The sequence below is a fragment of the Haematobia irritans genome, chromosome 5, assembly GCF_050003625.1.
Source record: "Haematobia irritans isolate KBUSLIRL chromosome 5, ASM5000362v1, whole genome shotgun sequence".
Taxonomy (NCBI): Eukaryota; Metazoa; Arthropoda; class Insecta; order Diptera; family Muscidae; genus Haematobia; species Haematobia irritans.
The window spans coordinates 109,409,398-109,426,065 of NC_134401.1; the positions used below are offsets into that span (position 1 = coordinate 109,409,398).

The 16,668-nt window shown below is 40.0% G+C and overlaps 1 protein-coding gene across 3 annotated transcripts in view; it reads left to right on the forward strand.

Annotated features, from left to right (window-relative positions):
• LOC142238399 (protein qui-1) overlaps positions 1-16,668 on the forward strand; it is a 257,385-nt gene that overhangs the window by 98,397 nt on the left and 142,320 nt on the right. For all 3 annotated transcript variants that reach the window (XM_075310038.1, XM_075310039.1, XM_075310037.1), the window contains exons 9-10: positions 14,013-14,159; positions 14,236-14,536. In XM_075310038.1, the coding sequence (XP_075166153.1) occupies positions 14,013-14,159; positions 14,236-14,536 (448 nt within the window). The remainder of the gene's footprint in view (positions 1-14,012; positions 14,160-14,235; positions 14,537-16,668) is intronic.

Sequence of the window (16,668 nt, forward strand, 5' to 3'; positions counted from 1 at the left end):
CATCTGTGTCGAATAGGAGTAGCAATAGGACACGTTTTGAGGATGATGATGATCTCTAATTCTGTCGACGCAATACCTCCAGAATGCGTTCCATCATAAAGTTGCTGCCCCATTATGTTACGTAGACTCCGTCGGTTGTGGGATATCACCTTTCCTTACCATTTTCAGCTTGACTCCTCCACTATAAAAAGGGATTTCATCCACTATTTGCCGCAGGGTCTTCGCACAAAAGTCCCATTTGAAATCGCAAATTATTAGCTGGACTGTTGGCCCGTCCTCATTAGGCCATTACTTACCCAAGGATTCTTTTGCTGACCAGATCCTCGATGTCCGCTTGCTGATCTTTGACTAATTGTCCAGAGACGCTAACAAATTGGCTGATAAGTCCCCGGTCTGACACATAGGTGGCGTCGCTAGTATTAAATGCATATTATTTTTATATTCAAATGATTCGTGTCAAAATTTGACGTCTGTAAGTCAATTAGTTTGTGTGATAGAGCGTATTTTGTGAAGCAACTTTTGTTATTGTGAAAAAAATGGAAAAAAAAAGGAATTTCGTGTTTTGATAAAATACTGTTTTCTGAATGGAAAAAATACGGTGGAAGCAAAAACTTGGCTTTATAATGAGTTTCCGGACTCTGCCCCAGGGAAATCAACAATAATTGATTGGTATGCAAAATTCAAGCGTGGTGAAATGAGCACGGAGGACGGTGAACGCAGTAGATGCCCGAAAGAGGTGGTTACCGACGAAAACATCAAAAAAATCCGCAAAATGATTTTGAATGACCGTAAAATGAAGTTGATCGAGATAGCAGAGGCCTTAAAGATATCAAAGGAACATGTTGGTCATATCATTCATCAATATTTGGATATGCGGAAGGTCTGTGCAAAATGGGTTCCGCGCGAGCTCTCATTTGACCAAAAACAACAACGTGTTGATGATTCTGAGCGGTGTTTGCAGCTGTTAACTCGTAATACACCCGAGTTTTCCGTCGATATGTGACAATGGATGAAACATGGCTCCATCACTACACTCCTGAGTCCAATCGACAGTCGGCTGAGTGGACAGCGACGGGTGAATCGTCTCCGAAGCGAAAAAAGACACAAAAGTCCGCTGGCAAAGTAATGGCCTCTGTTTTTTGGGATGCGCATGGAATAATTTTTATCGATTATCTTGAGAAGGGAAAAACCATCAACAGTGACTATTATATGGCGTTATTGGAGCGTTTGAAGGTCGAAATCGCGGCAAAACGGCCCCATATGAAGAAGAAAAAAGTGTTGTTCCACCAAGACAACGCACCGTGCCACAAGTTATTGAGAACGATGCCAAAAATTCATGAATTGGGCTTCGAATTGCTTCCCCACCCACCGTATTCTTCAGAGCTGGCCCCAGCAACTTTTTCTTGTTCTCAGACCTCAAATGGATGCTCGCAGGGAAAAAATTTGGCTGCAATGAAGAGGTGATCGCCGAAACTGAGGCCTATTTTGAGGCAAAACCGAAGGAGTTCTACCAAAAAGGTATCAAAAAATTGGAAGGTCGTTATAATCGTTGTATCGCTCTTGAAGGGAACTATGTTGAATAATAAAACGAATTTTGACAAAAAATGTGTTTTTCTTTGTTAGACCGGGGACTTATCAGCCAACCTGTTATGTTACGTAGACTTCGTCGGTTGTGGGATATCACCTTTCCTCACCATTTTCAGCTTGACTCCTCCACTATGAGAAGGGATTTCATCCACTATTTGCCGCAGGGTTTTCGCACAAGCCTCCGACGCAAGAGGAGGGAAAAGTCCCATTTAAAATCGCAGCGTATTAACTGGACTGTTGCACGTCTTCATTAGTCATCCCATAACCAAGGATTCTGTTGCTGACCAGATCCTCGATTTCCGCTTGCTGATCTTTGATTAATTGTCCAGAGACGCTATTTCGCGAAACACAGTTCCTTCCAGTACGGGTCTCTTGCCGATTTTGGCATAGGAAGGTGGTAACGAACACGTTTCCATATCTCCCTCTTATTCGGCATTCTTATTTGCGGTTGACTGGGTGGATACGCTCGCCTTCATCGTATTCGGGCCATCCTCTCCACCCTCCATTTGATTCTGCTTGGTTTAGATTCCCTTTGGAGCAGTATTTGGTCTTTCCTATAGACATGAAAGAGGGACTTTTTCCTGATGTTTCTGTCTTCTGCTCTTTAGGAGATCTTAACCTCTTTCCCATATGATTGGGAGAAGTTTCACGGAGCATCTTACTTTTCGTTCATCTGGTTAATTTTTTCAACTTTTCCAATGTCTTACTTTTCGTGGACAGTCTTGAAGCTGACGCCGCCAAGATTGTGCAGCTGTTGGACCGTTCTCATTAGGCCATTACATAACCAAGGATTATTTTGCTGACCAGATCCTCGATGTCCGCTTGCTGATCTTTGAATAGTTGTCCAGAGACGCTATTTCGCGAAACACAGTTCATCCCGGTACCGGTCTCTTGTCGATTTTGGCATAGGAAGGTGGTAACGAACACGTTTCCATATCTCCCTCTTATTCGGCATTCTTATTTGCGGTTGACTGGGTGGATACGCTCACCTTCATCGTATTCAGGCCATCCTCTCCACCCTCCATTTGATTCTGCTTGGTTGAGATTCCCTTTGGAGCAGTATTTGGTCTTTCCTATAGACATGAAAGAGGGACTTTTTCCTGGTGTTTCTGTCTTTGGGATAAGTTTCACGGAGCATCTTACTTTTCGTTCATCATCTGGTTCATTTTTTCAACTTTTCCAATGTCTTCCTTTTCGTAGACAGTCTTGAAGCTGACATCGTCAAGATTGTGTTAGAACCCGTCGTAAGTTGGGTTCGCCCAGACGACGCCCATAGCACCGGAGGAAAGAGACCTCCCAAGGCAGGATAGGGTAGTTTGGGTATCTGGCAAGTGCAGCAGCCTCAATTTCTATCTATCAGTGATTGATAGCAGCGTAGTTGACGTGTGTTCAATTTGCAACCAAGGGCCCCATGACACGCGGAAAGGTTTCTGAACCTACCCGACACTCCACCAGATCACTCTGGACACATCCCACCTTAGCCGCAGAGTTGCTTGATCTCGATACAAGCTGAAGTACCAAAGAGTATAACATAAAAATAGAGGAAATCACAATAAACTCCCTACGGGAAATGGATCATCCACAGGTCTCGTACAGGACTAGTCTCTGGTGTGTATGAACCAGTCCCAGTTCTGGTCAAAACATATGGAAGGGACCGGTCAAATTTACACTTTAAGACACGTTTTGGGACAATTTAGTAGGAGCACCCCATAGACAGGTACTCATGAACCAGTGTCGGACAAACTATTGAGAATCTGTTTCCTTTTTGGTACGAATCCCATCAGAAGTGATAAACTTTCGAACTATGTTGAACAATAGATTATTCTGATAATCGTATTTCACTAAATGTGTATATCCAATAAGATTTTAATTTCAAGCGAGTATGGAAATCTATAAATTATGACTTTTTAAACTTACGAAAAACTGGAGCACCGGTACCAGTCCTGTGATATGTCCGTCAGTAGTAATTTTGCATCAATTTCCCGTAGGGCTGTTACAACAACCTAAACTGTCCTAAGTATCTTCATGTTCCTCATGCTTCTTTCCAGCGGCTACATTATCTTGGTCCTTCTTGTAGCATTATCTTCGACTACAGCTTCCAAGGTGCTCATACCAATAGAAGCTGTGCTTGTAACCCAACTACAAGTGGGCAACTCGTCTGACACCTGTATGAGATCTACGATTGCCTGATCTTGACGCTTTGTGACACGTAGATTGATCACTGGCCGCCGGTTTTAGGCCACCTCCATCCTGTGCGGAAAGAGTATCATCGTCTTGTGTAATATTCATTTGGGTTTCTTGTATAAGTTTTGGTTCGCGGGAGACTCTAATGATCCTCCTGAGATCATTCTTCTCTCCGCCACCTGCGGTCTGACGCGTCCGGTAAGAGACTGGAAACTACTCTACCCGAGACTAAAGGGTGATACGGTCAAAATTTGGTCAATATAAACTTGATGTATTTCTTTCAATTTTGCATTTAAAAAACCTGAACACCCCTCATTTTGAAGGTGTGTGTGTGTAGAATGTTGCTCCTATTTTGATTTTGGAATTCACTCTTCAGTTGTCAAAATGCCGTCCAAGCAAGGAGAGCAGCGTATCAAAATTTTGCTCGCGCATCGCGAAAATCCGAGCTACTCGCACGCAAAGCTGGCACAATCGCTAAAACTTGCCAAATCAACCGTTACAAATATAATTAAAGTGTTTGGGGAACGTTTGTCGACAGCCAGGAAGTCTGGATCGGGGGGAAATCGAAAACCGGAAGCCGCTGAGACGACAAAGAGAGTTGCCGGTAGTTTCAAGCGAAACCCTAACCTCTCTCTCCGAGATGCCGCAAATAAGCTGGGTGTATCGTCTACAACCGTGCATCGAGCCAAAAAACGAGCCGGACTATCGACTTACAAGAAGGTAGTGACTCCAAATCGCGATGATAAACAAAATACGACGGCCAAAGCGCGATCCCGGAGGCTGTACACGACGATGCTGACGAAGTTTGATTGCGTGGTAATGGACGACGAAGGGGAAAGGTAGCAGATATTTTCAAGCACATAAAACTGTCAAAGTTCGCAAAGAAATATCTGGTTTGGCAAGACATCTGTACCTGTGGCTTGAAAAGCAGCATTTTCATAGCTTCCGGGACTGTCAACCAAGAAATTTACGTGAAAGAGTGTTTGAATAAACGTCTGCTGCCTTTCCTGAAGAAACACGGTTGTTCCGTACTGTTTTGGCCGGATTTGGCATCTTGCCATTACGGTAAAAAGGCCATGGAGTGGTACGCCGCCAACAACGTGCAGCCAAGTAACCTAAGGGGAGGAAGTTGCAAATGTCTCTTTTTTAAATTTTCTTCTTTCTCTATAAGTGCAAGAAATAATTGCAACGTGCAGGTGGTTCCCAAGAAATACTGGGCTATTGTCAAGCGGAACCTAAAGAAGACCAAAAAACTGCTAAGGACGAGCAGCAGTTCAAGGCAAACTGGCTTTCTGCGGCGAAGAAGGTGGACAAGGTGGCTGAACAAAATCTGATGGCAGGTGTCAAGCGTGAGGCCCGGCAATTCGGATTTGGAAAAGCGAAAGCCTAACTGAATATTTTTCATCAATTTTATACTAATTGAACTTGAAAAAGAAATTTAATTTGATTTTTTAAATAAACGATTTCACCGATTTACACGCGTTTTCCCTTGACCAAATTTTGACCGTATCACCCTTTAGGTCCTGACTTTATTAGGCAAATTAGGGAAGTCCCCCGTTTGGAAGCAGGGACTGGAAACAAATTAGGAAAGTTGTTGTGAACACAAAGTTCCTGGTATAAATGACGGGTACGATGGAAATATAAAGTTGGAGCGACCTAAGTGTATGTCGGCCGACATGGGACAGAGCAACCTGAATCCTCTTTTCAACCTAACCTAAGTTAAGTAAGCAATTTGACATTAAGTGAAGAGTTTACATCTTTAAGTGAGGATAAGGATCAGTTTTAGTAACTCTGAGTGAATTGAAGACCTTTTTAAAATGTACAAAACGAATTAAATCAAATTATCGTGAGATTTTTGCAAATGAAACCTCGATTTTTGAAGAAACAAAAAACCCCAAAGCTTTAACTCAAAACAAGTTTCATATACATAGTACTATACATCAAACCAATTATATCCATATATCCAGACTAAAATTTCAGTCGCACAAACCGCAGAGCCACTTTCGTTCAGCGGGTGATGGCTTTGCGAGCCATTTGAACGGTGATGTTTGGATATGTTTTTGGATATAATTCTGCTTGCTTTTAATGTGGGTACATAGCAAACATCTCACTAAAAGTGACCGGTTAGAGGGTTTGAGAGCTTTCACTGTAAGTTCAGTATATCTAAGCTATAATTGTACCTAACGTTCGTAACGTTAAACCAAATGTCGAGTTCTATGAACCAATAAATTCTTAGAATTCCGCTTTTAAAAAATCCCCCCTCCTCACTTCATACGAAAGACTTCGAAAACAATCTCACAAAACTTCACAAATAATCAAAAGTATCCATATAACTTTCCTATGAAGTGTCACAGTAAGGACATTCATAGTCAAGACGTCAATAAGTATTTGCATTTCACACAAAAAAAAAAATAGGGTCGAAGACCGTGCTTCATATCCTCTTACTTTTCTTTTAAGAAAGTAGTTTGAATGACACTTGTCTCAGAAGCACGGAGACAATGCAATTTGTCTTAACAATTAAGACAAAATAAACGGAAGGAGAAAATGAATAGAAGTTCAGGACAATGAAAACGACAAGGATTGTTAGTGTTGGTCGGAATGCTAGCTTCGCAAAGAAGCGTAGTATTCTGTGGCCAGCAAAGAAGAAAAGATACTGACAGACAATTTAAATGGTTCGGATGTCGCCATGCAAATGCAATGACATGGACAACTTGATGCAAATTTATACACGCCAAGTAACCTAAGGGGAGGAAGTTGCAAATGTGCTTTAATCGGGAATATTTCTTTGTAACGTCTCTTTTTTAAATTTTCTTCTTTCTCTATAAGTGCAAGAAATAATTGCTGTTAATGCTAAGCAACAAAGAGTATAGTAGTTTCTCGAAGACAATGAAATAAATTGGACTAATTTTCTTATTTAATGAAATATTTATATATTGCGATTTTACTGTCCATTGAAACTATTCTTTTAAACTACTCGTATAGACAGTTTTCATGGATTCCGGTGGGTTCACAGGTCTTTAAAATTGTGGGTGACCATGTTCGTGGTTTGAAAATTTGATATTGAGATACCTAATTCGATACTGGAATAGTATGCTGATCTGGTTCGTCTGGGAAAGTGTATCCCATTGTGATGTACGTAGCGTTGCCGTTAAGAATTTTTAAAGGGTGGCACAAAAAGTGCCACTGGCAATAAAAGTTGGCATAAATAACCCTAGCGGAAATGGATCAACCACAGAACCGGTACAGGACTAGTCCCTGGTGTGTATGGACCAATCCCAGTTCTGGTCAAAACATATGGAAGGGACCGGTCACTTTAACATGGGTTTATCATTGACGGGGTAAATTTACATTTTAGGACGCGTCTTGGACTCATCCCAAAGGACACGTTCTGGGACAATTTAGCAGGAGCGCCCCATAGACAGTTCCTCAGGAACCAGTCTCCGACAAACTCTTAGAAATCTCCCAATCGAACCCGAAGTGAAAAAAAAAAAAACTTTTAAAATATGTCGAACAATAGGCTTTTCTGATAATTTTATTTCACTAAATGTAAAAATACTTGATATTAAAATCTTAATGGATCTAAGATTTTAATATCAAGCGAGTACAGAAATAAATAAATTACGACTATTTAAAAATTGCAACTAACTGGAGCACAGGTACCAGTTCTGTGATAGGTCCGTCAGTGGCAATTTGCACCAATTTTCCATAGGGAGTGACACATTTTTCAACTAAATTTAAATTAAATGAATTTTTATAAGTTTTTATTTTTATCAATAAGTTATCACAATAAATAGTTGTTAACTCAACTTCTCGTTCGATTGTTCACCATTCTTAGGTTAGATTAGTTTAGGTTAGACATAGTGGCAACCCCATATTTCAGGCTCACTTCGACTATTCAGTCCCTTACGATACCACAGTGGTGAATTTCTCTCTTATCAGTGCGTGCTGCTGCTAGACTCAATGACAAGGGACCTCCTCTTTATAGTCGAGTCCGATCGGCGTTCCACATTGCAGTGAAACCACTTAACTCTGATACTATCAGAAATGTCACCAGCATTGCTGAGACGGGATAATCCACCGCTGAAAAAGTTTTTTGGTGTTTGATCGAACCATCGACCCTGTGCATGCAAGACGGGAATGCTAACCATTTCACTGAAGGCTATGGAAATGGTCGCTCGCCCGGAATAAAACATGTACAGTTAGGCGATTATAGATTTGTCATTTTCTTTTCAATGACTTATTTCAACAAGTTCCAGAATCTTCTATAATATAATTAGTATTCGATCTTTATGGACAGATCGAATACTAATTATAAATAAAACCATGCATTTGGACGTAAATCCCTGGGAAGGGGAGTTGTCAGTCTTCTACCGGGCGCGCCCTATGTAGCTGATAGGAGGAGAATATGGACGCTTTAGGGCATCCATCTTAGGAGCAGTGTTGCCATTGGGGATTTTTCTCCAAATTGGGGATATTTTTCGTGAATGGGGACGAAATTTCTGAGTTGGGGATTTGGTGGGGAATTTCCATAAATTTTGGGGATTTTTTTTTCGAGAAATAGGTTTAAACCAAATTTTATTTCTTTATGAAAATTTTGTCAAAATTCTATTTCTATATACAATTTCGCCAAAATTTTTTTATAGAAAATTTTGTCAAAATTTTTTTTTTAGAAAATTTTGTCAAAATTTTATTCCCATAAAAAATTTTGTAAAAATTTTATTTCTATAGAAAATTTCGTCAAAATTGTATTTCATATTTGTTGTGAAATAATACAATATGACTGAAAACCAAACCAACAATAAAAAAAAAAAAAAAACAAAACAAAATTTTATTTCTATAGAAACTTTTATCAAAATTTTATTCCCATAGAAAATTTTTTCAAAATTTTATTTCTATAGAAAATTTTTCAAAAGTTTATTTCTATAGAATTTTTTTTTCAAAAAATTATTTCTATAGAAAAATTTTCTCAATTTTTTGTTCTATATAGAAAATTTTCTCAAAATTTTATTTCTATATATAAAATTTTGTCAGAAGACTAAATCTTCCAAAACATCCAAAACATCCCATTTTTACTACTTGAATATTTAGAAGTAAATTATCTTTCATAAATACAAGGCGTCCGAACGCCCATTTTCATATCTCCAGCATTTGGAAGACGATCACTCGTATCTTTGTGTTGGATTTGGCCGAATTTTAATTTTTAGTTTTTTACTAATTTTCTACAGAAGGGCCTTTTGCTTTTTTTTCAAAAAAACTTGTCAAAAATGAATTGGGGATTTTAGTTTAAATTGGGGATTTTTGGGGACAAAAACATCATAATTTGGGGACAAGAGCTAGAAAAATACTGGCAACACTGATCAGGAGGCTAATTAGAGTCTCCCGTGAAACAAAACTGACAAAAAAAAAAAAACAAATATACATTACACAAAACGATTTTGCTCTTACATTATAGAGGAGATGTGTCCCATTGCCGGCAGCCAGTGATCTATCTACGGGTCACGTAGCCTCAAGATCTGGTAATCGTAGACCTCATACAGGTGTAGGCGACTTGGCACATGTAGTGGAAGATAAATGCTACAAGAAAGACTAGATTATGTAGCCATTGGAAAGAGGCATGTGGAAGATGAATAAAGTCATGGGAGGTTAGGTCCGCCCTCCGAAAGGAGGTAAAGAATGTGATTCAGACACGGACGGAAATTAGGCTCAGAGGAGGTTAGGGTTTTCCGCCCTCCGAAAGATGGTAGAGAATATGATTCCAACACAGATGTATATGAAGCCATCAATATCACCATCTTCGCGAAACCAACTTACGACGGGTCATTATGCGCTTTACAGACTATCAGTTATTCCGGACGGAATGTCGATGTTTGTAAAAAATCTTACAGTGTGTCGGATCGATACGACTTGTCGGCGATGACTAAATAATCGGTAAATATGTTATCGATCCCATAAAAATGCAGCAGTATCGATTATGCCTTCGGACTTAACTTATAATGTGCACAATATATGGGATATGTTCGACACGGGCACTGTCGTCCGGAATAACTGATAGTCTGTAAAGCGCATTACGAAGATCGATGATAACAGAGAAGGCAAAAAATATGTTGCCTTGGTGTCACATTGTATTTTCGGCCAAATGATAGTGTCATTCCAAAGTTATTAGTCCATAATTTTGTGAGGGATACAGAAGCCAAATGCTATGACAGTGTCCTTAATATTTTGCAATCAATTGCTCGAATGCAGCACCTTGTTTTCCAATCGAAATCGCTATAAGAGATTACCTGAGGCACAGCAAAGTTAAAAAAATGAACCAGATGATGAACGAAAACAAAGATGCTCGGAAGGGGAAACTTGAATCTTCTCCTATTCATGTGGGAAAGAGGATAAGATCCTCGGAAGGAAATAAAAAACACCCTACCTTAATGTCTATTGGAAAAACCAAATGCAGCCCCAACGGAATCTAAAGCAAACAGAATCTAATCGAGGGCGTAAAGGTTGGTCCGAATGTCGAGTAAATCGCGGAGAAGCGAAAACCAATGATGACCAAACCATCTGTGCAAAAAAGGAAGGGTAATATTCCAAGGTTTACGTTGCCACTTTAATACGCCAACATAGTCAAGAGATGCTACCGGGAGGAACTGTGTTACGCAGTTATCAAGCAAAATAGCACATCTGTATAAATACCCAAAGATCAGCAAGCAGACATCGATGATCTGATCGGCAATAGAATCCTGGACTATCTAATAGATAATGAAGCCGGGCCAACAGTCATAGATTTGACTTCAGAGGAAACTTCCTCATGTTGAGGCCTGCGCGAAGACTCTATGTCAAATAGCAGATAAAATCCACTCTCATATGGAGGAGTCAATCTAAAACTGGTTAGGAAAGTCGATATCTCAAAACTGATCTTCGATTTGGGCGATAGGAACGAACGATTGGACTCAAAAAATGGGCAGTCTTTCACAGAAAGGGGGACTGAGATAGAACCCTTCTGATGTTGGGTCTTACCACAACCAAAGGCAGAGCTTATATGTGAGAGCGGTCTTCTTCAAGATCGAAAAAGCAAGCGTTGGTAAGAAGCCCCCCATTGAGTCTACTTAGAAAGTCACCTAGGCTCTGGCACAGGACAGGGAATCGTCACCAATGGACGATCAGGGAGGCAAGGAATGTTCCAAGGATAAAACTGAAGGAGACAACGAGGATATACTGGAAAGTCTGGAATTGGGGTCGAAGAGAACGCAAGGGGGATCGGTTGCCCATGGAATTATCCAAAGCAGGATCTGATGACTGGCCGGAAGGACAGGCATCCAAGTGAAATAAAAAACAGGGAGCCGAAAATGGCATCAATTCCCGAGATGTACTAATGGAGAAAGGATAATTTCAGTTATCCAGATTAATATTCACTGGAGGGTAACGGCATCCAACGTTCTGATGGAAAAAGTAATTAAAGATAATATTTACGTTCGCGATCCAGAAGCCTTATGTGCCTACATTTCCTTCGTCGGAGTTGCAAAAACTGGTAAAGAAAGTCAGACAACCAGGAAGTGGGGTGCTGGTAGATTGTGATGCTAATTTATATCACATAGCACTTACCTTAACAGAAGAAGTCAAGCCATTCTTTTATTTCTAACTACGAATAACTTGATGACACTAAACACGGACAATAGTTCCACCTCCACTATACGGTTAGATAGGAGGTATTGGACATTACTAGCCCAATTCTCAATAACAACTCCCTGGGGATTTTTTCCCTGTTCCCCTATTCTAAACAAAATCTCCCTGGTGAAAAATTGGTATTACAAATAACAATAAAAAGGAAAAACGATGACATTTTTTGGGAATAATTCCCCCCAAAAAATCAAGGGATTTTTAACCAAATTGCATGATTTCTCTGTAATTTCCGGTCGAAAACCTTAAATTAAAATTGATAATGGGATGCATCCAACTACCGAATGCTCATCTCATGGTCACAGATCTGTACATATTTTAAAAATTCTTTTATATAGAAAATAAAGGTTTTACATTTAAACTATAATATCTCTTCCTGTTTTAAATTTACTAGTTTTCTTCTTCCGTTTTGATGAAATATATCCAATTCGGGCATGGGTGTTCTTTAACCCTAGGATAGACTACTTGGTCTGGCCAGACCAAATTTGACTTTGAGCGCTTAGTGATCGAAAGCGTATCGCCTATCCTAGGGTTAAATATATTTATGACTTCTTTATGAACTTTGTTCAGGCTACTCTGGGCCACAGATATGTCTCGATCTTTTCCTACGCCCTTTTTGGTAGCCACCTTCGACAAAGAAGCGTAGCACCTAATCTTACTAGTGGATATAATCCAAAAGACTTGCGTTGAGGTGGAATGTGGGCTGCTAATACATCCAACAGATATTTGAAGGCTGGATTATTTACCCTATAATATTGTATCACAATGGACTGAATGGTCTAAGTGAGTCCGAATCAAATCTGACTGGCACTTTAACCCTATAAATCCCATGAACTAAGTAACAACCTCTTCATGTACAAGTATGTAGTTACGACGTTTCAGGCAACTCAAGTGGGTTAATGAATCGCGTAGCTTTCTCCTTTCTATCCTTTAGACCTTATTACGTTGATACGCCTCTCCTCAGCTACTACCATAAACCCGACACTAAACATTTTTGACGTTTTTCGCGTTTAACTCAACTTTTACATCAATTGAATACAATTTCAATTCAAAATTTTAATATTAAAAATTTATTAAAATAAAACAGTTGAAGTAAAACAGCTGACTTCGAATACTCTGATTATTTCTCCCATGTTATTCCCTTCTCCTACTGTTTAGAATAGGAGGATTTTATTCCCGGGGAAAATGAATTCCCAGGGAACACATTCCCTAGGGAATATTCAGAATTGGGCTATACGATAAGTTCAGATAACTTAATAGACGTGGTACAGGAATGGAAAGTATAGGAAGAGCTGGAATAACTGGGCCAGAACCGAACCCAATAAGAAAGAAAATAAAATTCCACCTGGAGCCACTACCCCAAGCTTCCCAGGGGATACAATGTTGAGACTCTAACAACCTTCGAGGATAGTTATCCACTCCGCGAAAGGAAATCTGCCCACGAAAAAACCCTGGATGACAGGGGAGATTCTTAACATTGGGATAGAGGTCCGAAGACATTACAATAGGGGAAGTCGTGAAAAAGAAATCCCTATCTAAAACCCATAACCAGACCAAAACAATGGTAGACGATATCGGCAATAAAATGGGATCAATAGAGGGTAAGAGAAAACTCTAGATGGACAATATTTTTCTCCGATGTGTATCAATCCGGGAGGAGACACTGTTACAAATGGAAGGCAAGGGCATTAGGCTATCCTTGACGTGCATTATTATGTGTAAGAAAAATCGCTTAAAAAGAGGTTCTTCGAATAAATTCTACACCCAAATCTCCGGATCTCAATCATTTGGACTTTTGTGCCTGACAATGCTTCGCAGGGAATGAGACAAAATACAGCAGAGCTACTTTCGTGTATTGTGGAGCCACCGTGGTGCATTGATTAGCATTCCTGCCTTGAATACACATGGTCATGGGTTCAAACCCAGTATCGACCACACACCAAAAAGTGTTTCACCGGTGGGTTATCCCACCTCAGTAATGCTGGTGACATTTCTGAGGGTTTCAAAACTTCTCTAAGTGGTTTCACTGCAAAGTAGAACGCCGTTGGGACTCGGGTATAAGAAGGAGGCCCCTTGTCACTGAGCTTAACATAGAATCGGGCAGCACTCAGTGATAAGGGAGACGTTCACCACTGCGGACTGAATAGTCTAAGTGAGCCTGAAATATCGGCCTGTCACTAAACCTAACCTAACGTTCGTGTAGCGTGTGATGGCCGACAGTTTTAAAGGTGCATTTCACAGGTACCCAAGTCGATCAAATCTAAACAGGTTCTGAAAAATCAAATAAAAAAAATATGTGGATATAGCTTCTTACTTTGTTGCATTACATATCAGCCATCCTGTATATACTTATTTTGTCGTTTAAATTTACAGTTTTGAATCAAGCATGGCCCAGCTTTTAAGAATAAAATCATTATCAGGAATTTAATTTAAGCATATTTCCATTCAATTTCCCATTTAGTTTGTGACATCAAAACGGGTCCCACTAAATTGAAATGTCCTTCACCAAATCTCTTTTTTTCTTATTCTCGGTCACCATCGTAATCTACACCCCTTGCACACTATATACACAGGTGCAAACTGTATCCATCAGCTATTTGAGATGTCTCATAGAACATGTTCGCTGCTATTTGCTGGATCGTGATATTGAACTCATCTACTATACCATACGAAAGTCAAGTGATGTCCTGACACGTGACCCCATGCAACTCGGAGCTCAGGTGAGTGTGATTGCGTCGTTGATAAATTTCCCATTTCATTTATTATCTCTTCGTACTTTACTGTGGATGCCTGCAGCTAATTGCCTGGTTAAGGCCAATCAGCGAACATGATGAAAATGACACGTCTCTGCTGAGTATGACCGTACGTTCGGCAACAGCTTGGTGTGATGGTTATACGGTGCCTTTGTTGGTGCCATTAACTGGTTGGTTACCTGCACCACTGCCATCACAGATACGCACTATGACCGTTTCGGGAACTGGACCAATTCGTGATATTTGTGTGGCGCCAAGTAAGCAGCATCTAATTTTGGCCACCAAATCCGGAGATGTACAATTGTGGCACATAATGAGTAATTCATTGGAACACACATTCAAAGGTAAAATGTCAAATGGCTAAAAGTGTAAGCGGAAACGGAAGTTGTTAGCGAGATGGGGATTTGAATTCAAAACGGAAGTAATTCCGCAATTGTCTTGAAAGTGTTGAAGGCAATCTAAGTTATTTGGGATTGTAACTAAGGGTAAGGACAACGGCAATCAAGAGAGTCAAGATAAAGTGCACTTAATGATAGATATAAAAATTAGTTACATAAAATTAAACTAAAAATAATAATTTTTAAATAACCAATAAAATGACTAAACTAAATTATATTAAATTAAACTAAACTAAAGTCGATTCACTTCAGTTTAAGTCAATTAAACTAGAATAAATTAAATTAAGTTCATAAAAAAATCCATAAACTAAAGTCTTTCACAACAAATTTAATTAAAATAAATTGAAAAAATTAATGGCCTGTTCCCGTATATCGAACGAAAGCTTTCTTTCGAATTCCAAACGAAAGAAAATTGATTCTTGTTCTTCTATTTCGAAAGGCAAGTCACTTCATTTTTTGTTGTCGAGTAATAAACGAACATATACAATAAGAGTCAAGAGAAAAATAAAAGCATTGTTAACCTTTGAATGAATTCTCAGGCCAAAAATTTAAAAATACTCATTTTTAATAATCAATGTATTCTCATACAAACGAATCGAACATTCAAAAATAGAAAAACCCAAATTCATTCGCATTCGAGTGACTGTCTTTCTTTCGAACTGGTTTTCGTTCGATATACAGGAACAGGGCATAAATTGAATAAACTTTAAACTCCTGGCAGTGCTTCGAGAACGCTTTGTATCATGTAACCAAAATGGTTGGCAATGTAGTTTCTGTTGATACGGCATCCAGATTAGAGTCCGACCTGACTCTGAACTCAAGTACCCATAAGGTCTCCCTCGGGGTCACTCCACACGGCTACTACATTATCGCACACCGATAACATCTCCAAGATGGGATTCATACCGAATGAATACTCCGACAAACAATTCAACTGATGCAAGAGTAGGAGATAGGGAACTGGCATCAATATTTCGAAGCAGCCGCGTCCCACCGGCGCGGTAGGGAAATGAGGGCTTATAGTAGACCCCAATCCCAAGGAACGCGAAACTCCGAACAACCCAAGGGAAAATATAGGATATCAACAATCGGAGGAACTCGTTAAAGGGTGATACGGTCAAAATTTGGTCAAGGGAAAACGCGTGTAAATCGGTGAAATCGTTTATTTAAGAAATCAAATTAAATTTCTTTTTCAAGTTCAATTAGTATAAAATTCAGGAAAAATATTCAGGTAGGCCTTCGCTTTTCCAAATCCGAATTGCCGGACCTCACGCTTGACACCTGCCATCAGATTTTGTACAGCCACCTTGTCCACCTTCTTCGCCGCAGAAAGCCTGTTTGCCTTGAACTGCCGCTCGTCCTTAGCAGTTTTTTTGGTGTTCTTTAGGTTCAGCTTGACAATAGCCCAGTATTTCTCAATTGGGCGGAGCTCTGGCGTGTTGGGAGGGTTCTTGTCCTTGGGAACCACCTGCACGTTGTTGGCGGCGTACCACTCCATAGCCTTATTACCGTAATGGCAAGATGCCAAATCCGGCCAAAAACAGTACGGAACAACCGTGTTTCTTCAGGAAAGGCAGCAGACGTTTATTCAAACACTCTTTCACGTAAATTTCTTGGTTGACAGTCCCGGAAGCTATGAAAATGCTGCTTTTCAAGCCACAGGTACAGGTGGCTTGCCAAACCAGATATTTCTTTGCGAACTTTGACAGTTTTATGTGCTTGAAAATATCTGCTACCTTTCCCCTTAATTTTGCCGTATAAAACTCCTGTCCCGGAAGCTGCTTGTAGTCGGCTTTGACGTAGGTTTCGTCGTCCATTACCACGCAGTCAAACTTCGTAAGCATCGTCGAGGATCGCGCTTTGGCCGTCGTATTTTGTTTATCATCGCGATTTGGAGTCACTACCTTCTTATCGATTCAAAAAACGAGCCGGACTATCGACTTAGTCCGGCTCGTTTTTTGGCTCGATGCACGGTTGTAGACGATACACCCAGCTTATTTGTGGCATTTCGTAGAGAGAGGTTAGGGTTTTGCTTGAAACTACCGGCAACTCCCTTTGTCGTCTCAGCGGCTTCCGGT